This window comes from Apteryx mantelli, chromosome 21 (genome assembly GCF_036417845.1).
Source record: "Apteryx mantelli isolate bAptMan1 chromosome 21, bAptMan1.hap1, whole genome shotgun sequence".
Taxonomy (NCBI): domain Eukaryota; kingdom Metazoa; phylum Chordata; class Aves; order Apterygiformes; family Apterygidae; genus Apteryx; species Apteryx mantelli.
In genome coordinates, this window is record NC_089998.1 from 10956672 (window position 1) to 10982845 (window position 26174).

General features: G+C 43.8%; 1 protein-coding gene across 1 annotated transcript in view; it reads right to left on the bottom strand.

Moving 5' to 3' along the window:
- CACNA1B (calcium voltage-gated channel subunit alpha1 B) overlaps positions 1-26174 on the bottom strand; it is a 317072-nt gene that overhangs the window by 96195 nt on the left and 194703 nt on the right. Inside the window, exons 17-20 of the mRNA XM_067308827.1 lie at positions 22030-22147; positions 14309-14376; positions 9001-9107; positions 1958-2020 (exon numbers count right to left, since the gene is read on the bottom strand). Coding sequence (XP_067164928.1) covers positions 1958-2020; positions 9001-9107; positions 14309-14376; positions 22030-22147 — 356 coding nt within the window. The remainder of the gene's footprint in view (positions 1-1957; positions 2021-9000; positions 9108-14308; positions 14377-22029; positions 22148-26174) is intronic.

The window sequence follows — 26174 nt, forward strand, 5'->3', positions numbered from 1 at the left end:
CTGTATCAAGGTCTCTCCACATGACTGAAGAGATGTAAAGTGGTTTCAGGTACAGAGTAATGAGTTTTAATCTGTAGTGATTCGCTAGTATGGCTGGGACAGAAAAACATGGGAAAAGAAATGTCTCTTACCAGCACAGATATACTGAGAAACACCCTAACATAGGCAAAGTTACAGTTTTTTGCAGTACAAATTACTGTGTTCATGGAATGGAGATGAGTTATATCAATAAAGGAGCCCTTCTGAGACACTGGCTCTAATACTGGTGGGGAGATAGCAACAGACCTCGATGGCAAACGCCTCTAGACGCAGGCAAATCCTCCTTCCAAGGGGATTTCGGTACCTGTGATTTGAATTTAGCTTTTTAAAAGGCAGCTCTGTCTCTGGAAGATTGGAAAAGGGGCCAAATTCTTGATTCTTTCAGGCTTGGTTTGTGCAAACGCTGCCTCAGGTTAGTTTGGTGCAACTTTAACTTCTGCTGGAAGGAAGCCAGGCCCTGGGAGAGAAGCCGGGTCAGCAGCACCTCCCCTCCATCCCGTGTTCCTCCCACGCTGCCCTGAGCAGACCTCCTCCTCCACCTGCCGAGGGAGGAGCAGGGCAAACTCGCTGCAGCAAACGTGCCCAGCAGCCTCGGTCCAGGCTACGCCCTGAATTTTCACTGGCCTAATCCTGGCAGTCAGGGGCTAAGAAATGAGATCTCAGACTGGCATAGCTGTCCCACCAGAACACCTCACACAGACATGTTGCATCTGCTTTGGCCAGCTGCAAAAGTTCAGTTTTGGTCACAGAAGCTAAATCCACATATCCTAATAAAATATTCTTAATGCAGGATCCAGCAAGGCCAAGAACCCCCAAAACACTCAGGGACCCGGGGAGCAAGGAAGACGGCAGGAAGCTGGTGGAAAGCCTCGTTTGCTTCTCCATGCCTTTGTACACTGAATCCTGCTACAGTGCGCATAAGGACAAACCCACGCGTGTTTGAATTGCACTTACTTGTCTCTCCAAAAGCATTAAAGAAGAAAGATAACGTCAAGTGGTAAAAGCATAAACTCAAAGCAAAGACGCTAAGATGGGTTGATGACAAGTTGATGACAAGTTTTGTTGTATTAGTTGGCAGGGAACAATGGTATTTTCTACAAACCTGCATTGGTGTCAAATCACACCCGTGATTCACAGCAAAGCCAGCAAGATTTGTTTGTTGGAAAGTGTGCAATGTGAGTGGAAGGTATACCACCGTGTTCGCTGAACCAAGGATACATAGGAGCTTGCCGAGTGCCTCATTTTCACAGTGATATCTGTAGCTTTAAGCTCTAGCTCAGGATGTTTAGAGAGCACAAGCACAACCAGTGCTCTCCTGAGTATAAATTTCCCGAGGATATTTATAGAGAGTTTCCAAATTTTGTCTCCTTGGGCCCCGTTTCCAAAAGTTAGATCCTTTTAAAGTCCTCCTCCAGCTTCCATTTAAAGAGCGCACTCATGGTGGGCCCCGTTCTCCTATTGAACCATAAGTGCAAACACTGGTGGAACATCAAAGCCGTTAGCCCAGTGCACAATAAACACAAAGAACAAAAATACTAGCGAGAACAAGACGAACCATCAAATGAGGGCAAAAGGGAGAAAAGGAAAAATAATTAAGAAGGAACAAAAGAAAATAGTTGGGGGGAAGGACAAGAGAAAGAAAAACAAAGAAAGGAAGGGGGGAAAATATCACAGTCAATGTACAAAACACTACAGAGTTGCTCACGATCAAATCACAAGCATTATATGGCAATGTTGCACACCTTCCAGTCCTTCCACCGTATGTTGGTCTGGAGGCTTTCCACAATGATGGGAATGATTTTTGGAAAAAACAAGGAGGAGTGAAGGTACCAGGGGAATGGAAAGAAGGGAGGTTTATAAATGTAGAGATAGATATCATAAATCCATTTACTGAATATCGTAACAGAGAGCAACTCACGGTGAATTTACGCTGGAGACTGACGAGCTGCGAGATACAGTACCTCGAGTTTGCTTTACAAAACTGCACATGCAAAAACAAAAAAAACAAAGAAAACAAAAAGTGAGGAAAAAAAAAAGAAGAGAAGAGAAACCATAAAAGACATCGGGAGGAGACTCATACAGGCTGTGTCCTATCGAATGCAGACTGCAGCGTGCATCTCGGGAGAAGACCAGGCAAGCTTCAGAAAGTGTGGAAGCCACAGACACACCACCTTCTAGTTAACAGGAAGACAACCAAAGAATCAAAATGGAACCAAAAGGGAAAAAATTAAAAGGCGAACCAAAAATCACAAGATGATATTAAGACTTTATGCCTCCATGTGCCATACTCACACAATGAAAGTCCTGGGCAGAAGCCATCTTAAGACCTCGGGGTAGAGGTCTTTGTAGAAACAGTTGCTGTTTGCTTTTACAGCTGTGCTGCAAATCATATTTGAAAGTGGGAGAAGGATGCAAGACTGCTAATTCCCACTCAGGCTCCGGGACATGCGAGGAAGAAGCCTTTGTGTGGGGGCTGTTGGAAGGATCTGGGCCATTTCCAGAGAACCAGGATCCACCTGAGCCCCAACAGCTGCTCCCATGTTGCCCCCTGCTTGGTCTCTGTCTCAGGTTCACCCCTCAGAGGCACCTACCTCTCGCTTCTGCCTGGGCTCAGGGATGTGTCTTAATTCAGTCCATCTGTGTATGGCTCACCATGGCTAAAAACCATAGGTCTGCAGCTCAGGCAAGGGATTACACTTTATTTAAAGGAGCTTGTTTCCATCCACACGTAATTTTGTAGATTCTCCTCCATTCAGTGCATGTTTGTACAAATGCCATTATATGTGGGGGGTTCTAAATACAGAAGGAGTTGAATTAAACCGAAAAAAGAGTTTATTTTTCCTTTGGCAGGGAATCTACAGAAAACTAGGATTCTAAATATCTTGATAGATCTTGGCTTGAGGTGCTAATTTTTTCACAGCTATAAACAATAATTTTTTAAGTCTACATCATTTGCAGAACCCTCCCAGAAGACTGAAAATTAAATCCCTTCATGTCCTGAATTTGCCTTTTCAGTTTAAGCATATACATACATATACATACATATATATATATATATATATATTTACTTCCTCAGCTTTCATGACAGTTTTCATCCATTAGCAATCAATGCTATCAAACCAGAAGGTCCAGTTAATATCTAATGTTCTTTGGATATATAAGTTTTCTTTGTATATGAGTTTTGAATATATATTTCACTAAAATTAACAAAAATAACCTGAAGAGAAATGTTGGCTCAGGTGAAGTATATAACATGACCATCTGGAAGTCAAGATACCTAGAGCATATATTTGAGAAATTATGAAAGGCATTTTCAAAAGCTTTGCTTGAGCAAATAATCTGCTGAACAGTCAGGTAAAGTATTCTGCCTAAACTTCAGCATTTTACATTTGTACTATGCCAAATGAAATGGGAGTCAATGTGGAGTCTGTGGGGGGTTGGCATGCTCTGCTTGTTTGCCAGTGAAATTATTGCTTCCAGGTTGCTCGGGCTGGGGACCCCTTTACTCCTTCGCTAGAACCCCCAGGCTGTCAACTAGAACTGAAGAGAAGAATCTGATGACTGCACAAATGCCTTAAGCATAGGTATGAAAATACTTGGGCAAACCAGGTATAAAACTCATGATGGAGGAAAATGTACAGGGTTGGCTTAATTTACCTGAGATTCAGAATCAATATTTTGCAATGATACCTGGTGAAATTTTGCTTTTAATTGCTGAAAGCAGACCTCAACTTCCCTTGGCAGAAGACTTAAATGATCCTTTGCATTTACGATTGCCTCACTGGGTGCAGTGCAAGATGGAGGCCACACTGTGATCCTGCTAAATATCATCCTTGCAAGTTGGCCAAACAACATTGTGCAAGTTCTGCAGCACTCCGGGTTCATTTCTTTGTTCTCATTGCTGGAGTCCCCTTTTGTGAAACTGTACCCAACTAAATTCACACTGGAACTGCAGATCGTAAAGCCAGGAAGCAAAGACAGCCTCCTTTTCCAAATCAAAATGACGGAAGTATTTGAGCTTTGCTTGATGCTACTTACCATCAGAGAGAGAGAACAAGAGACTGTCTTTCTGTGTAGCTGTTTGAGTCACCATTACACCAATAGCAAGGGCAAAAAGGTAAGCTAACAGGAAGAATCACAGTACCTCACACATCAACACACTTGAGGGGAAAAAAGAAAGGGAAGAAGTCACAAGCCAGCAAGATAAAAAGAACACCTCTTCTAGTCTACATCATCGAACACGGTACTTTATGTGCTAGGTGTTCAGGCATACTTCTTGCTGGGTCCTGTTGGGTATCGACAGCCCAACAGGGATTTTAAAACAGACCATGGTATTCCCAAGACAAAAGGAAAATATGGAACCTCTGAGATGGATAAAGTCCTGGAGAGACAGAGCAACTCCCACCCTTCACCCCCAAACCTGTACAAAAGGGACAGCCACCTCTGAGATGTCATTATGAAATGATGTGCTACCTATATCTGCTCTTGGCATTTTTCTAATGAGTAGTCAACTTGTGTTAACAGGCTGCATCTACCTGTGGGCATTCAATTAAAATGTAAATTGCTTTGAACAACCGTGTGAGGGACCAGCAGAAACCAGTCAGGGCCTGGAGAGAGGCAGAGGTCTTTAGAGGTTGGAAGATCATGTGTAACTTTAAAAAGATGAAAGTGGTCAATCCTGTAACAGTGTTTAGCTCTGGTGCACACATTGCATGAACTGTCTCTGCCACAGCCATCACATCTGGAATACCTTCTCCCATCCAGAACTCATACTTTATACCTATGTTTAAATCATTTCTTTGGTCCAGCTACAACTATAACCTATTACCACGTAGAATCGGAAAACCTCAAAAGCAACAAAATACAAGAAGTTTCACTCAGCCTGACTCAGGCGTAACTACTTACCAGGTTCCTACAAATTTAGCATTTGACTGCTGCTGTAATTGCTATTTTAAGACTCTTCCTAAGAAAAGCTGAAGACAGGCCATTGGAAAATACACAGGAATAAACAAATACAAAGGTTATTTTAACCACATGTCCTGCATCAGTAGCCTCTGAGCACTGGTGGGGAAGGTGCGTGTGCCGGGCTCTCGATGCCCTGAACAGCCGCAGCTTGCGGACTCCCCAGCTGGCCTGCTGGACCGTGCGGTGCCTGTGCTGTGTGTGCGCTTAGTGCAGCCCCTTTTGTACGTGACATTGGTGCATCTCTGGCTGGAATAGAAGAGGTGGGCGAGGATTTCAAATGCAGGGAGTTTGGCCTTTGGATTTGTCAAGAGGCAAAGTTCATTCACAGCAAATAAAACTGTTTTAAAATAGGGTCTTTGTGCTGCCCACAAAAATAAACCTGAGTGCTGTCTGCCTCACCGGTACCCGTCCGGCGAGGGCCTTGCACATTCATTGACCGAGCTGCACTCTCTGCAGGGAGAGCAAGCAATTGCCCCATTTGCCACCTCCTCCATTCGCACCACCAAGGAAGCTGCACCAATGGTTTGCTCTGAAGACCCCTCGCTCAGTGCAGTCGCTCAGTTCAAGAGGCTGAGAGGTTAAAATGTTGTACGAAACAGAGGGTCTGAAAGACAACGCTGGGCAAACTGAACAAACCCAGAAACTCACCTCCAGAAACAACAAAGCAAGGAAAATGCTAAACAGAAAACAAAAATCACAAAAATAAGAATGAAACAATGGGCTAAAATTAAAACGCAGTAACATATGTTAAACAAATATTTTGTTTTAAACCAAACACTGCAACCATGGCATCCTAGCTTTTAACCCTGAAAATCACAAAACAGAAAGGCCCATTCAGGATAGAGTTCACCAGGTGAAAAAGCAAACTGTGGTCAGACCAATCCATTTGTGCAAGTGCCTTCGGTGGAGCAGAAGACAAACCACAGAAGTCCTGGGAGACTGATGAAGCGGAAGCTACAAACTGAGTGCAGGTAGATTATTATAATAAAGCACTTTGAGTCAGCTACAAGATATATGATACCTTGACTCCGTTGTAATAATCAATACATTATTAAAACAGATCTCCATGTCACAGTAGCATTTCACCACCAAACAATTCTTGGCTCACGTAGCAGCCTATTGCACGTGTAAATGTGAAGGTATCACTTCATGCCGTCCAAGCGGGCTGACACACTAAGTCATCAATCAGTTTTTAAGCCTAGGAAACTGCATTTTGCAATTGATGCAATAAATTGAACGTTTCCTGGAGCTCAGCTGTGAATAGAGGCTCAAACGCCACAGAAGAGCGAAAGAACCTCCAAAGACAAACTGGAGGTGCAGGCACATACAAACCAAGAGTGCACACTGCATGCACGCAGGAAAAATGACAGAGGTGGAGAAGCAGACACGCTACAGAGTATGAGATGGACTGAACCAAGCTGAAAGCAGGATTAGAGGAAGATAAATTCTCTCAGTCCTTGATATATAACAAGGAAAAGAAGCAAAACAGCAAGCGCAGCATCTCACTCTTCAAACAGAACAACTACTGCTACGACTTTTCACCAAACCAGCCCCCTGACGGCTTCATCACCTCTGCAAGAGGTGGACAAACATCCTGGGAACATGAACATCATTACCGAGAAAATGCAAGTCATGGTGCCTGCGGCTTCCTCCTGACCCTTGAAAGACTGATTTTGATTGACACAAGGCAAAAAAATGCGATGTTTTCACAACATTGACGTGTCATAGATGTTGTGGTCAGAATTAGTTTTTGCACATTTTGAAAATAAAATTTAATCACAAAGCAAAAAAAAAATATTATTTCTTAAGACAAAAATATAAACCAATGGAGTAGATCCCCAAAAGGATTTGCAGCAGCACCTAGGTAGCTTAGTCCAAGTTTTTCACTATCCTTGCTCACCACCCACCTAGGGGTGCCCAAACTCTGCAGGCACTTGCCTTTTTGATGTCCCCATCATCAGCCTTATTGTACCAGTATAGCTAAGGGATAAGTGCCGCAAACCTAAAAACTGTAGCTGCTAATTCTCATTATGGACAAATCTATATATTAAACAAATCACTTTGGCACCCGTTCATTAAATATATTTCGGATCATCAGCCAGCAATCCATCCATGCATCTATTTATCCCTCTCAAAACACCTAACTTCTTCCCTGCCTTCCCCTTCATGTCATTATCCATTTGGTCACCAACCTACTGACCTTTTGCATTTTCTTCCAAGCTAATGCCCCCTCCGGGCCTTGCCAGCGCCCTTGAAAGCATCTCCGATGCCACAAAGCGGAGCCAACTAGAGGTAATGTGGCAGTAGTTAAATTACGGCCTCCCATATTGCACACACAATGTTGCCACTGTGAGTAAATGTGGAAGCAATTGACTGCGCTTTCAAATGGATTCATTTGTAAGCCTAATTACCTGTCTGTACAAATGAGGCAGGTAAGGATCTGGGCAGACACAATTTGAGGCGCAATAAGAAGAAATCCACAATTTTGCACTCACTTTCAAATGTGCTTATAAAACTGGACCTGCGATATTGAAAACCAGGTGAAAGCCTGGCGAGAAATCATGGAATAAGGTTCTTTTTAGTTACTAACAGTGTGGTGTGAAGCCTTGGCTCTTTTAAAGTGGATTTTCTGATTTCTAAGCAATCCTCATATGCACTATATTTTCATTAAAAAAGAAGAAGAAACTAAGCATCATTATCTTGCATTTTAAAATAACAATACCAGGAAATTCATCAAAGAAAAAGAGCAAATATCCTCATACGAGTTCTTTTTGAGACTGGATAGGAAATCCTTGCAAGAAAAGGATTGTATTTAAAACCAGCAAACGGACATGGCATAAATAGGAGCTGATTAAAGCAATAATTGCAAAATACAATGGTAAAATAATAAAATAGCTGTCAAATTATTATTATTCTTTTTCCTCCACGTATAATGAACCGGCTCCATTTGGCCCATTGTCTTTGATGATGTTTTATTAAAGTCCCACTAACGAAGGTCTCATGAGATTGATTCACACTGAAGGACCAAACAGGGATCTTGCAGCATTCCAGATAGTTTGGAGTAAAACAGAGCAAGCAAGCTTCCTTTTCTAGGCTGCTTCTTCCCCAGCCCCTGGGGTCTTCCCTACTAGAGGCTGTTGCAAAATACCAGTAGCTCTCAGCAAAATGCAGGACTAAATTTTTTAATGCCAGTAATCCTTGTGCTAAAACTCCTAAAAAGCTATATGAACCTTCCAAAGAACGTTTATCAATAAATCAATCCAAGGTGGGCACATCTCAAACACAGGACCCATAATCCCACACGGGCAGGACTTGCACTGACCTCAGCAATATCTGGACAAGTATTTCTACCTACATATAAATGCTTCACATCAGTTTAGATGAAAAAATGGGCACCAAAGGAATATTTTTGAGGGATTCTTCCAAAATGGTATCACAGAATCTACGCACATGTCCATATCCATGCATTGAAAATGCAAATTGATGTTTCTAAGTGCAAACCAGTGACTGTTCACATACACAATGTTTTTCATCCCAATACACTTTCAGAGAGCAAAGAAAGAACATCCAAGCCATTTTTTCAGTCTGACGTTTAGGAGGATGCCTTTATGCTTAAATTCTCTAAGCAGAGATTATTAAACATTAGTCAATATGTTATACGCACACATACCTCTCAAAATTAAAAATCCAAAGTGAAATGTTGACACTTCACCTGGTGAAATCTATCCTAGGACACCTCAAAAAAATCCTTCTAAAATACAGTTATTCATAGCAAGGCAAAAGATGAGACATTACAAACGAAAACAAACTAAAAAAAAGGACTTAATTAAATACATGGTTAAGTGATCAGAGTATTTGTCAACCTAAAGCCCAGTCAGTAACAGAGACGGTATAAAAGGGCTCACAGAGTACTACGGGATGCTGCAGCTGAACAGACATATGCCAACACTGAAAAACAGAAACAAAAGTTCCCAAATAATAAAATATAATGCTTACGCGGCTATGGAAATGTTAGCTGCAGACATGGGGCTGACTTCTGCTACTTCCTTGGCCTTTTGCAGAGCAAGCTTTTGATTCGTAGCTTCTTCCATCTCCTCCTCATCCTGTTGCAGAAAATCAAGACAAATCACAGCATGCATCACGTAAGGACAATAACTGGAACTCGTCAAAGACACGAGTGGCAGGCGACTGCCACTCTGTGCTGCAGAAACTGTGGAAACTCATCAAAATGAGGCAAAATTTCAGGACTTGTTTCAAGTCTCTTCCTGAGCTGGGCCCCTCCGCAGGGTGTTGCTGCCATCAGCAGCTGGTTGAGATGAGAAATGCAAGGTTCAGTCACGCACTCGGTGCATTTTACCGAGCACACCTGCCTCACCAGGCTCCCTTACCTCTCAGGGATTGCCTCTTATCGCTTCACATTTACCCAAGAGACTGCGAAAAAACAGGGAGAGAACTGACACGAAGCACGATATTTCTGGGGTAGAGGAAGTCCTAATTATCTCAGAGACTTGCATGCATAAAAGCATTCAAAGGCCTGCATCATACTGAAACGCACGGAACACGGACTGCTAATGCCTTCTTGACTTCTTGCCAAAGTGGCTTTTTAAAACAATAAATCCAATAAACAGTCAAGGATCTGACGGATCCCACTCATACCAGTTTTACCCCAGATATTTCCACTGATTTCAGCTGCAACACTGTAGACATACAGGGTGAAAACAGAAAGGAGAAGCTGTATTAAAGTGTAGTCAGTAGATTAAAGTGTAGATCAGAAAGATGGGTATGTTCATGCCTTCTGCATACCCCACAGATCACATGTGGATTTTTAACCTCTGTTGGCATTACAAGTTCCCACAAAGTAGAACTGTGATTTATTTTCTCCTTCCTGGTGTACTTTCAAGAGAAATACCAATTACATTCAAAATGGATCTTTATCAATGGGATGAGGGCAAAAGGCACAGAGGCAGCCTGGCTCAATTCCAGGAGTCATCTTGGTTAAACTTCCTTTCAACTCTCTAGTGAGTCAAATTCCATAGTAAAATCATGGCAGGATAAATACAGGCACTGTAATGGCAAGGTCAGCATCCCTGTCCAGGGAACAAGCACACCGAGAGCAGGCGCAAGGTCTTCCCTCAAACTTCATGAAATGCCATGGATCTACCTCCGCTCTTCAAAGGTAACACAGTGGAAGAGTTATGCTTAAAATAATCAAAGTGGACAATAAGACAACTAACTCTATATAGGAAGTCATACAGATTTATCCATCCTGAATACCATCGGCACAAATAGTTCCTTGCTCTGAATTTGGTGTTATTTGCTTAAATTGAATTCATCCTGAAACTGTTTTCCTTTTCTCCTTTTGAAGGAAAAAGACTTGATGTGAAATTAATTAAAAAATAAATCTGCTGCCATGAAAATTTCAAACTTACTTTTTTCCTTTTCAGATATTAGCAAATCTGTAACAAGTAAATTCCCACTGCTGTGAATAAAGAAGGAATTTGAGACAGGCTAGGAAAAAAAAGCCCTGCTGAAAAACTATACAAAGTCAGTATTCAATACTTCTCAACCACCAACTTCTAGTAAATTTATCAACAGCTTGGAAGCTTACTGTAAACCAAGGGTATCTGCAGAATATGAATCTTCTGCAGAATAAATTCCCCAATACACTAATTTTAAGACGATTTTGAATGTTGTCCTTTCATTCAGAAGGCCTCTTCAATTTTTTCTTTTCTTGAGGACTCTCTAACAGAGTTCAAATCATGTATGTTCAAATGTTGATGATTTTTTTTCTGTGCACCTCAAACGCTGGGTGTAGGTTTTTCCATCCTTTTAAAATTTCTAGCTTCTACTCCAGGCTCACCAGGGCATCAGTGTGTTCTGCTGGATTTGGGAGCTCAGAGTAACAGCAAAAAACAGCCGTTGTCTTTAGAAACGCAGCAATCCGTAACTCATAGCAAGTACGGCATTTAGCTATATGCATTTAGATGAATGCTTAATAATATTTCTGTAGCTCCTCCCATCCAGCGATTTCAGCTCACTTTACAAATATTAATTAATTTTTTGCCAGATACCCACACTGTGAAGTCTCGCTGGGGCAGAGGCTCATTTTGGTCAGCGTTCGAAGCGCGCAGGTGTATGACAGTGCACAACTCAAGGAAGCGTGGAGCCGCAACAGCAATATAAATTCCAGCTCCCGCCAATACCGCAGCTCTGGGAGCGCGATTATCACCTTCGTTGTATAGATGCAAGTGCAGAAAAGGCCCTACCTATAAAGACGTATATCTCTTATGTTCCCTTTCTGTTTCCAGGGCTCTAAATTTTCACCTATAGCACACGGTTTATCTCACAGTAATGCCCGTCTTTGGTGCTACCCATAATTATGTGCATAGTTAACGTCGACTGTTCAATATTGAGTTCACCCAATTAAAGCTCTCTCCATTGGGAAGCAGGAAAAGAAATTTTTATAGCTGTTAGATTTCGTTGTTTTGCCTGCGCACTTCAACAGTTCTGAGGATTTCTGGACTAATTTTACATAAAATTCACACATCCCTCCTATTCCGCTTCATGTGCTTTTATACACTGCTTTCTCGGTGATTGCTGGCAGTATCCAGAGATCAGAGGACACACACTGCTCTCAGCAGGCACTGTAGGATATTTAGGAAGACCTAGGGTTTTCCCTGGTCACCCTGAGATGATTTACATGATGGTTTAACCAGGATAGAGAACAAGCTGCTGTTCGGCATCAGAGACGTCATAGGACTGTCAGGGGAGAGATTTCAAAAGCAAACTTTTGGGACAGTTTTAGATTCCCTTCTGAATAAGCAGACAGGGAGGAAAAAAAAGTCAGTAGATGGAAAAAATGGGAGAGTTTTTCCAAAGGCTTGAAATCCAAAGTGATTCAGGAAGATCTAAGAAACCACTAGAAGCAAAGTTGGGAGAGTTTAAGTCATTCATAAGTTTGTGCTAGCACAGAAAGGCGGAAGAGAGAGACCTGGGGAGGGAGGAAGGAAGAGGCAGAGGCTGAAGAAGAGGTTCTTTATATATATTCAAAGCAAAGAAGGTTTTTTTTGCCTTTTTTCCCCTCAAAATGAGTCATTCCAAAGTACTGGTGAGTTTTATAACAGATGCAAGATGATCAAGGTTAAATTAAATATAGTTACAGTTCTAATACTTCCTGTTATGGGTCACAAGGTCCAGCTAAAACTACCAAGAAATGTTCAAACGCTATGATAAATTAAGTCCCATTCTATATCCAAAACTGGAAATGCTGGTTGAAATGCTTCAGACATGAAGGTTAGCTGGAAAGCTTTCCGTCTTTCCAAAATAGAAGCAGTTGCAGGCTGCTTATAGTTTTCCCACATTATATGCAGCGCTGATCTTGATTAGTTTTGCAGCCTAAATGTCAAGAAAGTCTCCTGAGATTGACTGACTCCAGAGTAACTTAATTATATCCCTGGACCATTTTTGATTTTGCATGATCATATTTACTTAGTAATAAATCCCTCAATTCATCAGGTATGCTATATAATTGAATTACTTTTATCTTTTTTCCCCTTCTTTTGAAAGCCCCAGTGATTTTGCGGGGGGGATCATAAAGAAAATGAAAGCAAAAAAGAGTTTCACAAGAAGCTTTACGATTTGGCAATGCTGCTGAATCCATCAATATTTAATTATACTTTATAAACATTAACCGTCAGGTTTCTAACCATCCCAGGCAGCTGCTGAAATATTCAGAAAGAAGCATTAAAAGGATTAAGAAGTAGGATGAGCTTCATTCTCCACGAACTGCGCTGGGCCTGATCCCTCAGCACGTGGAAGGGTCACCCATGAATCTCCTGCTAAGGAGGGCTAAGACGACATGTGCCTCCAGCTGGAGATTTCTGCAGCCTCTAGAAAGCGCAGAAAGAGCTGAGATGCTGTAGGGGAAAACCTTGCCCAGCAGAGCTAGGGTCAGCCCCTAAGCGCAGCGCTGAGCTGAATTACGACGGAGGAGGGATGCAGAATGGGCGACCTGACAGACATGGGGACATTCGTACCACCCCGGAACAGGTAGCTGGTTTGGTCTTCAAGCATCAACGGCCGGTGTGGGAGAGGAAACAAGAAATTTCTGAGTCCCTCTCAACTGCCACAGCAGCTGCGTTGCGTCTCTACGAACTACCGCGCTTAACCGCAGCTCTAGAAAGAGAGAGCATCGCTGCCAGCCGCTGAACAAGCACGATTAGCGCCCCTCTTGCCCTGTAAGGAGTAGACAAGCTGAAGTTCGTGAAATATGAATGCTAAGATGGACACAGCGCTCCTTTTAAAACTAACAGGTCACCACGAGTTATAACAATTGGCCAAGCATAACAACCAGGGGTGAATATTTTTTATCTGCTCGGCGAGAGCAAGCTAGCAATGTGCAAACAAAATCTGATGCTGCCTCATAAACATGACATATTCTACAAAGAGAAATCAAAAGCCTGTAATAACATGAATAGAAACTGCAGCATTTGGGATTCTTCCTGCACAGTATTTAGGTTATACATTTTTCCTCCATAAGGAATGCTCCAGTATAAATCTGAGCATACAGTAAAGCTGCATCAGTGTCATTGCCAGCTCTTGTCAGAACCTGGCTTTCCGCCCGTGCTTTGGCTGGTGTCTCAGATTTCTCTTGCACCTGGTGAGAGGCAGGAAGGTTTTAACATCTTGACTGAAAATCCACAATAGCCTCTTCAAGTTGTTTTCCATGGGGTTGATTGGAGAATTTTAATTCTTTGATTCATCCCGAAACTCAGCAAGGTACAAAACATTAGCATGAAACAGCAAAAGCGGCAATACGACACCTGCATTTCCCCTCTCCTAAGCCTCAAATATATTACTGAATCAGCCAAAACCCTTTAGATGTTTTGCCTCTGCTCTTGAAAGCAGCAAATACTAGGAATGCCGGCGCACTTGCACACAGTAGCAACATGAAGAATGCCCCCTCCCCGCTCTGTAATAAAAGGAAGCTAAAGAATACGAGACGGTTCACGGAAACAAGCCTCTATAATGAAGCCAAAGTGAATGAGAGTAAACTTCCAAGCCCTCAACAAAGGACTCAGCAATGCAAATTGGTAAACAGATACCACATGAACAGACTCTTTAGGAAACCAGGGTGTTTGGAGGCGGGTAAGTCACGCTGCAGATCCAGCAGCTGTGGTCTAAGCTTGGGTGCATTTGGGGAGGTGATGGGGGGGATGTAAGAAATCTCAGTCTCTCTGGGAGAAGGGAGACGATACGTTACAGCACTTGGTGAAGTTTGAAAAAACAGAAATCTTATACATACCTTGGTCAGCTCTTGTGCATTTGCAAGGTTGTCAACAGCAATAGCCAAGAAGACATTCAAGAGTGTATCTTTCGAGGAGCAGCTAAGGAAAAATCTTCACACAGCAAATGCACTAAATAATTCCTCCTATGCTGCCAGGACCCTTCTTTCCCCACTTACAGTCTTCAATATATTATAGACTGACCCCTCGCACCACTGTTTCATCTTCTCCATTTATAATTCACTCAGTTCTGCCAGGACCTAACTCTACAGCATAACAGGTATTGGACATTTGTCTCTTCACCAACACGCATGTCCCGGTGGGGATATATTCACATGCAGAACAGATGGGCTTTATAGCACTATAGGTGCAATTGATACAGGATCCCATGGTGGCATTAAGACAAGCAAAAGCCCCTGCTCCATCACTCCAGAAAATCCATACCAATGTCCATACACACACACAGGATTTTTGCCTTCTGCTTTCCCCTCTTACTTAGAGGGCAACCAGCAGCTCCTGGGAAATTGCTCATTTTAAAGACAACATTTCCATAATATAAATATATAGCTATATAAAGGGACTCGTTATCATGAAAAAGTTAAACTTATGTCATTGCTGTGCTACACACCAGTGGGAGGAAACTCTCATGACTTATCACATTGAAGTCAATACAACAATTAGATCACTGCTGACATCCTCCCTCCTGAATCCTGCAGTATCACGCAGGGCATGACTACAGAAGAGCCTGTTAGCAGGGCTCTCCGCTTGAGCTAACGAGTTTTGCTGGGAAACAGGCTGTTAGGCCAGGCCAAATTGCATGCTAGCCCAGCTATACGTCCGCCAATGCCCACGCTAGCCTGGATCTCTCTGCATAACTGCATTATATTATTAAGACGTAAGATTTCCCTATAATTATTAGTTCATTTATTATTTTCATTCTTGGCCCTTAATGATTTCAGCTATTACTTGTCCCTTCATATATCTTATAGTTGTTATTCCACCCATGTGTCTGCAAAACAGCCCAAAGATAATTATAAATCAGATAGCTCTGCATACAAAAGGAGAGTGTGCAAAGCAAATTCATGTCTAAACTACTGTCCAAGAGAATATATTTAGTTCTTGTACATTACCTGGTGATCGAAGATTCGCTCGCTCCACCATTGCTGTGGAAAGATATGCTAAATATGAACATACATGATAATGAATGTGATCTTGCATATATTTATTCTCTGGCCTTTATAGCAATGTATGATGTTCACTAGAGCAAAGCAAAACATGAGTTTGGGACCAGACATAGCTCTCAGCAAGCCAAGTGAAATGACTGCAGGAGTTATAGGGCAGATAACTCACCCAAAAGAAAATAACTAGAGGTGTCCTCTGTTTTGGTCTGAGTTGGAAATGAGGTACAAAACAATGCTGCAGTGGCAGCATGCTGGAGAGAGCAAGGCAATCCACTTGAGCGAGGAGGAGCGAGCTAGCAGGACACTGTTAAACCCACGAGAAGATTTTGAGACACCTTGGCCCAGGTGCCTCTCTGACTGCTTTCCATTTCTCAGAAAACTGCTCAGGGGAGGCATCTGAGGTTTCTCATTAAACAAGAGGACCCAGGAGCGGTGCCAGGCTGATTCATCGACTCTGGGCTAGTCACGCCAATCGTCTCTGACAGACAGGAGCATGTCCAACGATCTCCAGGCAGAGCGCTGTCTCGGGAGCCACCACCCACCACCAGCTCAGCTTCTTAAGACTCTTACCAGGAAAGGCAGGGACCAAGATTTGCCCAAACTATCAGCTCAAGGCCTCTTTGCTTTTCCTCTCAAGAGCTTTCAAACATAATTGATCAAGAATTTTAGAACCAGACATCCATGTCTCTAATTCCCATTGAAATGAATGTCTCCAGAGCCCAAATAATTATCAAAACTGGAGCCTTTGCTCATGACACTGGAAAGTGTGAGTTATATTTGACCAGGGAGCTACAGGACGAGAAAGTTTAGGATCTGTCAGCATCCTGGCTGTCAAGTCCTGCAGGGGCTGAGACCCAGGGGGCTCCTGGCGTTTCTGCAGGCAGAGGCCAGGTCATCACGTTTCCTCCCTGAGTAATGCGGGATGGAGGATTTTGTGTGCAGATGATTGCTCTGGGTCTGAAAGAGGTTTGAAACGTAACCCCCATCGATTGCTCCTTCCTCCTTTCAGGCAGGACAGCAAGGAGCATAGGTGGGAGCACGTCATTCCTGTTGGGCCAGCAAATAACTAGCAAAAGGGAAAGAAAACGATGCTGAAACAATGATTTCCCACCCACCCTGCTGTCTCCTGAATGACTGACTGAAGTAAGAGCTCCGTCAACTTTTCATTTACAAAGATATTAATTTCTTCATTTCCTTTTAACCGCCAGTTGGAACAGGGGGCTCTAATTTCCCAGGTCAGAGCAGTAGGCATGGAGGCTGAGCCACCACGGCCTGCAGGCGCTGCCGTAGTCGCAGGCGATGACGGCTGTTTGGGTTTCTTCCTCTGGGGTGCTTCCAGTATGTTAGAAATGCTTCCAAGCCTCCCGCTCAGGGAATAAATGTCTCACTAATAAAACTATCTTCCTACCGCTGCCTCCTACACACCCATGCTGAAAATGTCTCATGTAACATAATCAACCACTGGAAATATATATATTTTTAACAGGCCAGGCTGTTTTGACTCATCTCCCAGCAGACGTAATCTGGTAGAACTGGGTTTTTCTGCCCAAGAAAGGTCCCTTAGCCCCTTTCCCAGAACTCAGGGATTCCCTAAACATCATCCGAACTCCAGCCTCTGGTCCAGGCTTCATAACCTAGACAAATTGATGGACCTTGCTGGCTAGCTGAGCCTGGTAGCCCGCTGTTAGTACGGCTCTCCCACGCTGCAGCTAAAGGCAAAAGGCAGCCAGGGCCTCGTTTGGGAAGGCTGGCACTTTCTAAGCATTTGCTGCATTTCATTTCAGGCTCTTCTGCAGGGTTTGGGGTTTTTTTTGGAGGGAGGGGTGTCTCTTTTTCCCCCCCAACAGATGTATCAACTTACAGGATAACAATGAACACAGACATGGTGTAATTTCCTAGAAAATGGGCCAAATCCTGCTGTCACTCTAATCACACTACTTTCATCAAACCATTTAAGACACTGAGATCTGGCTCCACACAGACTCTGTGGAACTGGAAATGTAATATAAGAGACTTCCTTCTTATAAAAACAAAGCTTCTGGATTTTTTCCTTGCGAAGTCACTTGAAAATGTAAACTGATTCAAAGAAGCAACTGAGTTGCAATAAGAAGCAGGGGAAGACAGCAGCCACCCACGTATCTTTTTTTATGAAGAGGAACAATTAAAAAGCCCCAAGCAGCGCTGGGAGAGGAAAGGAATCCCTCATGCTTAAAAAGGGCAGGTTTTGCAAGCTGACCCAAAATCACTGATGCTGCTTCTCCAACAAAAAGATTTGATCCAGTCCGTCTCAGTTCTTAAAAGTGAACTCACCAAATGCCTATGTTAAAAACCTGAAAATAAAACCACTCCCAACAGAGGAGCTGAAATGCCTTTTGCTTGGCTGCTGCTCTGCCTTCCAGATGGGGCTTAGGAAACCGATTTCAATGTTAGTGATGTGAGAAAACAAAAATGAAAAGGCCCATGTAAGAAATTGAGCTGCACTGAAGGTCTGTGTAGAGAGGACTGGTGGCGATTCCACACTTGACACCTGAAAAAAATCCATTGTGTAAAAAACCTCACATTTTTAAAGCTTTTTTGAGGGTTCTGCAAGGTGGGGGAGTGATCTTTGTGAAAGGTAGACCGACTATAATGTTTAAGTCCCAAGTTAGAGCAGAAAAGACAGTTCACATGATAGCTAATTGACAATCCAGCCAGTGCAGGATGCTCTCTATAGGGTATCCTATATCCAGGCTATAGGGTTCTCCCTGGGAAGGCAGACCTCAGGCTAACACACACATCTCACCCGCCGTACGCTTGCCTTTTCCCAACATTACTGTGACACTGCAGCAGCAGTGCTGCTAATGACTATTTTACTTTCTGCAAAAATGCAGAACTGTGGTTCTTCTGGCAAACTAGAATTTATTTTCAAACGCTCAGACATTATATTTTGACAGCTAAAGTCAACACGAGCCACTGGCGAGTTACACGGTTCAGCTCACCCTCAGCATAAACGCCCTCAGCATCAAAACTGTGGCCAGGGAAACGCAGCGGTAGCAATGACCTTACTGAAATACTGTTTGAAATATCAGCCCAGGCATTAGTGGGTTTATTGCTGCTATTCCCACAGTAAACAAAGAGCAAAAAGACTCAGCCCTGGTCTTTGCAGGCACTCTCCAACCTCGTCCTCTCCTCCTGCCGGGAGCCTCAGGAGGCTTAAAGGCAAATACGGCTTCATGCGATGCAGAGGTGCACCCCCAAATTCTCTGAAATCGCACTGGGGCTCTCAGACTGACCGGTTTCTCTAAAGGAAACCCGGTCCAAATCTCTGAGTCTCCTACAAGGAGGTAAATCTCCACGGATTAGCTTCAGGTTTATAACAAGCAGCAGGTGAAGAAGTTCTCTCTGATCAGTTTGCTCCGTTACAAAATGGTTTCTCTTCTTTTCTTTCCCCCCATGCCCCGAGGCTCAGCATGGCTACACCGAAGGTCTGCCACCAGCAGCGGGAGGGGGAATGAGAACGGCAGGCAGCGAGGGCTGTCCTGCACAAGCTGCGACTGAGCCTCAGGGGCTCAGGAGTCCACGATCGCATTGACTGCCAAGCACTCAAAGGGGAAATAAAGAAAACCAGTGCAAATAATAAATACTGAAAGAGCTAGTTCACTAAAATGTCTTTAAAAATGCACTCCCCCAGGCATAGCCTTCCTACGAACCCATCTACCAGCTAAAGCGGAACTCTGATTGACGCATGGTTTTGCTCTGCAGCATGAGGTCCTCTGTACATGCAAAATGACACTGGCGGGGTTTGCTCAGCCCATCCGACCAGTCAATCATGGCAAAGTGCTTCATATAGCGACCATTATTTTATACTAACCCTTTCACCATCTGGTCTGCCCTCTGTCTTGATGAAATATTTCACAGATAAATGACATCAAATTAGAAAAAATATTGCTATAGAAGATTTCAAGGCTTTGCCTTATGGTGTTTGCATACAGCCAGAGATGGCAGGGAGGTGGGAAGGGTCCACTGATGTTTCAGATGCATTTCAAGAGGAGTGAAAGCAAATTGCTATAGAGAAGCAGGTATGGGGGCAAGTCTTCTTTCTTCCCGAGCAAGGGGATGGATGTGTACTCATGTTGTGTGTGAAGAAGACCACAGGAGTGACAAAGAACAGAAAAGAAAGGCTGGTCCAAAGTACAACCAAGGCCAGTCCTAGGGGTTACTCTAACTTACAGCAGCCTGACTTTGTATGGCTTTGCAAGGGTATTACACCCCCAGCGAGAGCACACCACACTCAAACACTCCTCACCTCCTCTGGCAGCCTCTTCCCCAAAACCAGCCCCCTCACTGGCTCTGGAGGAGGCTACACTGAGTGTCCAAGAAGGCACTGCCAGGGAAGCCACCTCCTTCCTCTCTTCAGCAGCAGGATGATGTTCGGGGGGAATGTGTGTACGGTTTTGGCTCACCACTTCGCTTCTGCCATGGCAAGCAGAAGCAAATACCAAATTCACTGCACTAGCAACAGCTAAAATGGGTCCTTATTCCCTCCTCTTGAGCATCCCCCTGCTCTTCCCCTTCTAATGAAACCTAATGGACAAGAGAGAAGTTCCCTCATTTAATAAAAGGGGCAAGAATGGATTTTATATCCTGTCCTTTAAAAATGTTGGATCTTAGTCACTCTAAGGTTGAAAGTCTCTCTCTCTCTCTCAGTCCTGCTGTCAGGCCTGCTTATAGCTTAATCTCATTTTCAAATGCCAAGCCCTGAGGATTTAGAGCTCTCCCTCCCATCCAGCTCTCCATTGACCCAGTTTTTAAAAGCTTCGTGTTTCTGGAATGGGGCATGTTGCCTGCCATGAGGTGGATGTCTGCGACTAGCTGCCAAAGCAGTCCATGTGTCACACTTGCTATTGCTCTGACAGGCCACATTAATGGGGCAAACTCCACAGAGACACACTTCTGTGACAAGTACAATTTGCATGCTGTCTGCTCTGCTGTTCCTTGCCACGGTTCCTCAGGCTTCACGGACAGATTTCATGCAAAACAAAGGACCAGAGCCCTGCCTCACTGTCAGTGCATGCTTATGTCCCATGTCTTCTCATCTCAACCCCCAGCTGAAGGAATGAACAACTCTATGTGCAACTCTTCAGTACAAGTAGCGTTCCCCACTTACCCTTCCCCTTTCATAGGAGCTACCTAGCCAATGTTGCTAGCCCAATCAAGACTCCTAGGAAAAGAAGAAGACAAGGAACTGTAAGTGGCAGTAAGGTTCACACTGCTGAGAAACCCTACGGAGGGCTCGCAAGCAGAGCTGCAATACTCAGCAATATTATCCCTATTTTACAGAACAAACAAATCAGCTAAGTTGCCTCATATGCACAAGAGTTTTCAAGTTTCCATTTGTAAGGATGCTCAGTTTCACACCAGACAGCTTATCTCCGCAGCAAACGTCTCATCCTAACAATTTTCTACCTAGTTAACATAAGCAATGCTATACACTCATCCCAACAGCAGTCACCACCATGAAGCAGGGATAGAGCCATCACTACTGCTATGGTCTGCTGGCTCTCCTAATCGCACCCAGCCATTAACTCTGAGAATCTCTTTGCTTGTTTTTATATAAACGTATATAAAATACACCCTCCCTTTCAACTCCTTGCTCCACTTGACTTCTTTCTTGCCTTCTCACAGATGTCTGGGGACAAAGACATAGCACAGAGTCTGCTGCTGGGTCCCCAGCAGGCACCCAGGGACTTCTGGGGAAGGCAAGCTCCCAATTGCCTGTTTGACCTCATCAAATTTTCATGACAAAGAAGAACAAAATAACTTCACAGGTCTCATGTTTGGTCTTGGAACATCACCCAATACTTCCAGAGCCCAAAACCAAAGATCTAGAGTCAAGTTTTAAGCACTTATATAGAGACAACACAATTTAAGGCATTTCGATTATCAGTAGCTGGTTAAACTGTCACATAGACAAAGGGAGGGATCAAACACAGGCCTGATCTATACTCTAAACCAATTTCAACTCTTTGTTCCCTGTGACCAGGGCAAACTACTTGTGAACATATTCAAGGTATGGAGGTCCTGTTCTGACTTGATGCAAATCATTTTTCCCACAGCACAAATTAACTCACAATAGGATGTTCTTAATCTAAAATATAAACATTAAAATGAATGAAGACCATGTTCACATTGCAATCAGAAACATGTTGCTGATGCGGGCAACTTGCCTATGCCTGCTTTAACCCTGCTGGCTCCGGTTCTATAAGGAGTGAAGCCATAGCAATGATCTGGTTTTAAAAAGCATACTGAGGGAGAAGCATTCAAAATAAACTAGATATTTCTAGCAGTTCAGAGTTAGGGAGCATGTACCTGGATTAGAGAGGTAACAAGCGGTAACTTTTTAACTTGGCTAAAGTGCAGTTGAACGTGTCCATGTCCACATGCCTGGCCCTGCGACAGAATGAGTAATTTGGGTGTCCCTCTCCAGTGCCTGTTCCACCCTCTAGGCTGGTCACCTTTAAGTGCTGGGGAAGAGCACAGGGCACACTGTGCCACTAATGCAAACCAGCGTGCAAGGATACAGTTACCAAACAACGTCAGGACGATGAAGTAAATGGAGGATAACATTCCTGAGCGGACACCACCTTGCGATTCGATCCCGTGATACATCACCGCATTCCAGTCTTCCCCCGTCAGGATCTGCACAGTAACATTTGAGAGAGAAGAAGAAATGGTGACACAAAGGAAAAACAAATTAGAAAAGGCCTGGAGGACCTAGGTAGTTAGATACAATCCAGGACTGACCTATGGGGGAAAAAAGGATGAGCAAGTTGGTGTGTCAGACTGTGGTGCTGGACATCAGAGCCCCTAGGCTTGGATGGTCTCACCCTAAACTGGCTTCCCAGTTTTTGCACTTCCCTTATGCAGAGTATGGACATGCTCCAGGCCGTGCACTCTCAACGCACCCACAGAGTCTGGTGTCATCCAGCTCCGACATAGCCAAAGGAGGGCAACGACTCTTGGGCAGAAGAGTAGGAAAAATGGGCAACGCTGAGCTCAGCTAACACCTTTGAGGAAGCTGAGGGAGCCAGACTGGAGGAGGTGCCCAGCCTCAGGATCACCACTGCAGCACAGACGGGGGTTGTGCAACATCCATAAACACACGTGCTGCGCCAGGACTCCTCTGACATGAGGCAAATATGGCATGCCAGGAGGAGTGAGGGACTTCAGGACCACTGACAAGGGAGGAGAGTTACATCAGTTTCTGCCTGCTCTTGGTTATCTTCCTGATTGTAGATTCACACGCAGAAGCAGCAAAAGCAACATTACATTTGCATTCCCAGCAAAATTTCTCTCCCTCTCCATTTTTAGGTCATGCAAAGACAACCAAGTTTCGACAGCTCCATGCATGGCATTTCCTACAAACAAAAGAAAGCTGACTTCTGTGCTCAGTGCCCTGAACAGGATTCTCTAACTTCAACTCCTTTCACCTCCAGGGATAAAAAGGCCTTACCAAGCCCCTGTGCAAGCCCTACTTCTCCTTCCCTCCCCACAGATTAAAAGACAATATGCAGGTGGATATCTGAGCTTTGCAGAAAGACCTTCCACAGGCAAAGGACATACTCGCATAACTAACAATTGCAAACTTCAGACTACCCATCAGCTGCTGAGAGACAGAAAATTTCTTGCTGCAAGGACAATACCAATGATAGCAATGGGATGAGAGCAAGTATATACACAAGCGCATATAGTGCATATACAAACTTGTTTCCTAAATACTGAATCTGGTTTCAAATAATTCAGTGCAAGCCTGGAGCAACCCACATGATTGGACTTGCCTTGGATTTACACCAGAGTGACTGAGGCTATGGACCAGGCCATTAGACCTTCACCTCCGCATTAAATTACACAAGACTGTTCACAAACTTGCATACAAATCATTTCCATAAATTCACAACTGTTCCTGCTTTCTGGAAATATCCATAAAGTGACTTATATTTAAATAAATACCCATTGAAAGAGAAATTGATAGGAACACTTCTACGCCCTGCACAAGACCAGGAGTCAAATATATCACTGATTACAAGCTGCACATAAACAAATCCAGTGGGATGGGGACTGGTTTCAAAAATCCAGAAGTTAGTTTGAATGTGGAAAAAAATCTTAAAGAAAAAAAAAAAAAGGTTGTTTTATGGAACCTTTTCAGGTAGGTAAATGGTCTAAACTCAGTGGACTGTCCATGGGGAGCTGAGGATATTCTCTGAGGCCCCGGGGAGAGGATGGACACCTGACCCGGAGTCCTTCCCACCATTTGCCCCATCAGCTGGAGGAATTACCTCAATAACTAGGTAGCAGCCCTCAAGAACCAGAACTTGTGTGGTTAATAAAGGTCTTTCTGGTCTTCAAGAGGAGAGGGAAGGACAGCATTGCACAGCGGGAAGGGGATAGGAGTTTTGGAGTAAGGTGAGGCCCAAAGATTTTGTTTTTCCCTCGGCCCAAAACTGCTTTTTGGCTCCCAAACTGAACATTTTGTCCAGTGCAGCTCAGCATTTAATATGTAGGGTCGGCTGAGGAGCTATCAGATGATGGAATAAAAACAACTTTTAAAATCTGCTATGTAATCTTAATGGCCTAATGAGCACATTAACAATGGAAGACACTCAGCTGCCAGGAAAAGCACAACTTCAAAGGGTTGTCCTGAAAAGCAGATGCTTTCCTGAACTGGGGCCTGACTAAACGCAAAATCGCTTAAACTCAGTGTCTGCCATATCTCACAGGAAGGCCAGAAAACAGTACAGCTAGGGCAGCCAGGACACGCGGTCATTAAACCGAGCCCAGGCAATGCTTCCCAAACTTCAGCAAGGCGTCCTTCAGCAGAACCGATGTCTGGTCACAGCCTGCCTCCAAGGCTCCTCATCCCCTCAAGCATCCATCACTGGTACACTCCTTAGGAGCTGGCACCATTTAATTATTTAAGTAGCAGCCTCCAAGAAGCAGAGCATGTATGGTTAATAGAGGTCTTTCTGGTTTACAGAGTCTCTGCGTATGGATGTTGTGAACACTTCTAGCTAAATGACTGCTGGTATAGGGAGATGTAGCAATTTATTTTTCATGCATATAGATGCACAGATACATATATATTTAGTCTGCATGTCTGTATTTTTATATACACAGTTTGTCATTCAGCTCGCAAAGACTTTCTCAGGAGCCAGAAGCCACGGAAAAACGTGTAATGCTCTTCAAGGGGACTTCAGGGGCACTGGGGCTCAGCTGCACCCAACTCTGAAGTCAGCCAGCTGCCAAGCAGACAAAATCTGCCCCGGGAGGCTCATGAGAGAGGCCTGCAACCCAGCCAGGTCTGCTGAGATAGAAAGGCCTAAGCCAAACTTCTGCAGAAAAGCTCCTATCCCAAGCCTGTGGCTCCTAAGAGCCTTGCTGCCTGCAGTTCAGCTACATCTCAAGTCTCTCAAGTCCTCCCCTCAGCCAGCCAGCTCCCGGCCTAGCACTGCAGCACAGCAAGCCCAGGCCCCTTTGGGCTTGCAGACGGGGTCTGGATGTCGCAGCATTCCTGCAACACCCCAGAGCCTCCGTGAAGCACTTTAAATGCCTTCCAGTTCAAGTTTTCCCCTTGTCTTGGCTTGAAGAAGGCTTGACACTGCGCTTGTGACTCAGGTGAGGGGGGACAGACTGGGAGCAGAGGTTATTGCAATGCCCCAGTGAGGTCGCACCAAGTTATCTATGCGCTGATGAGTTTGCTGGTTTTAATTCATAGCTTTGACATTCTATACAAATATCATAAACACAACTGTGTTTTCTTTCATCCCACAGTCACTATATTACAGGAGTATTTATCTCAGCAAAAGAAAGGAAATATTTCAGCTACGTATTCTCAAGAGCGGGCTATAGTCCCAAACCAAAATAGCATCCAAATTTCCAGATGTTCATATCTGGAGCCTGACTTTGGTTCAGTTCCGGCTCTATAGCAATACCTTTACATTTCTGTAAGCATTTTCTCTGATGAGTACCAAAATATTATGCAAATATTAATATACCATGATTTGCAATATCCTATGAGTTAGGTACTATAGAACCTGTTTCACATATGGAGAGAAACAAGACCCATATGAAGCTGCTTACTCAAAGGTCACAGGACACGTTTTCTTTAAGATACTTTTTCTGTTTTAATCCAAAAGTTGTCATCAACCCAATTTTTTTTTTCCTTTTTTCAGGACATGACACTGAAATACATAATCCAAGCCTAGCTGAAATCCAGGGAAGTTTGGATCTGGCGTCAAGTCTCAGCTTGAGCCCACAACAACAGTTTGCGTAGGACAGGTCTTGTAGATGGAAGCAGGTCTTCTACAGACCTGTGAGGTTTACTTGCCGTTTCCCGTTGAGCAGGGTGCAGCATCCCTAGTACTCTAGAGAAATACCTGAGCTACTGTTTAAAAAAAAGGCATGTAGAGAACAGCTGCAAAATTAGGCTCTTAAATCTGAGCTTTACATCTCCCAGAACTGCTCTCTTCCCTACCACTGCATGAACTTGCCCAAGGCTGATGCCTCTTTCTGTGCTCCCCCATCGTTTTTAATTCTTATCTAGCATTATCTTATCTTTAGCCATTACGGTTGCAAAATGCTACATTATTTCCTTACTGCCTGGAGCCAGTTCAGGCCACTCTCCTCATTAAATTATAGCAACCACAGGAGAAAGTGAAACAGGTCATCC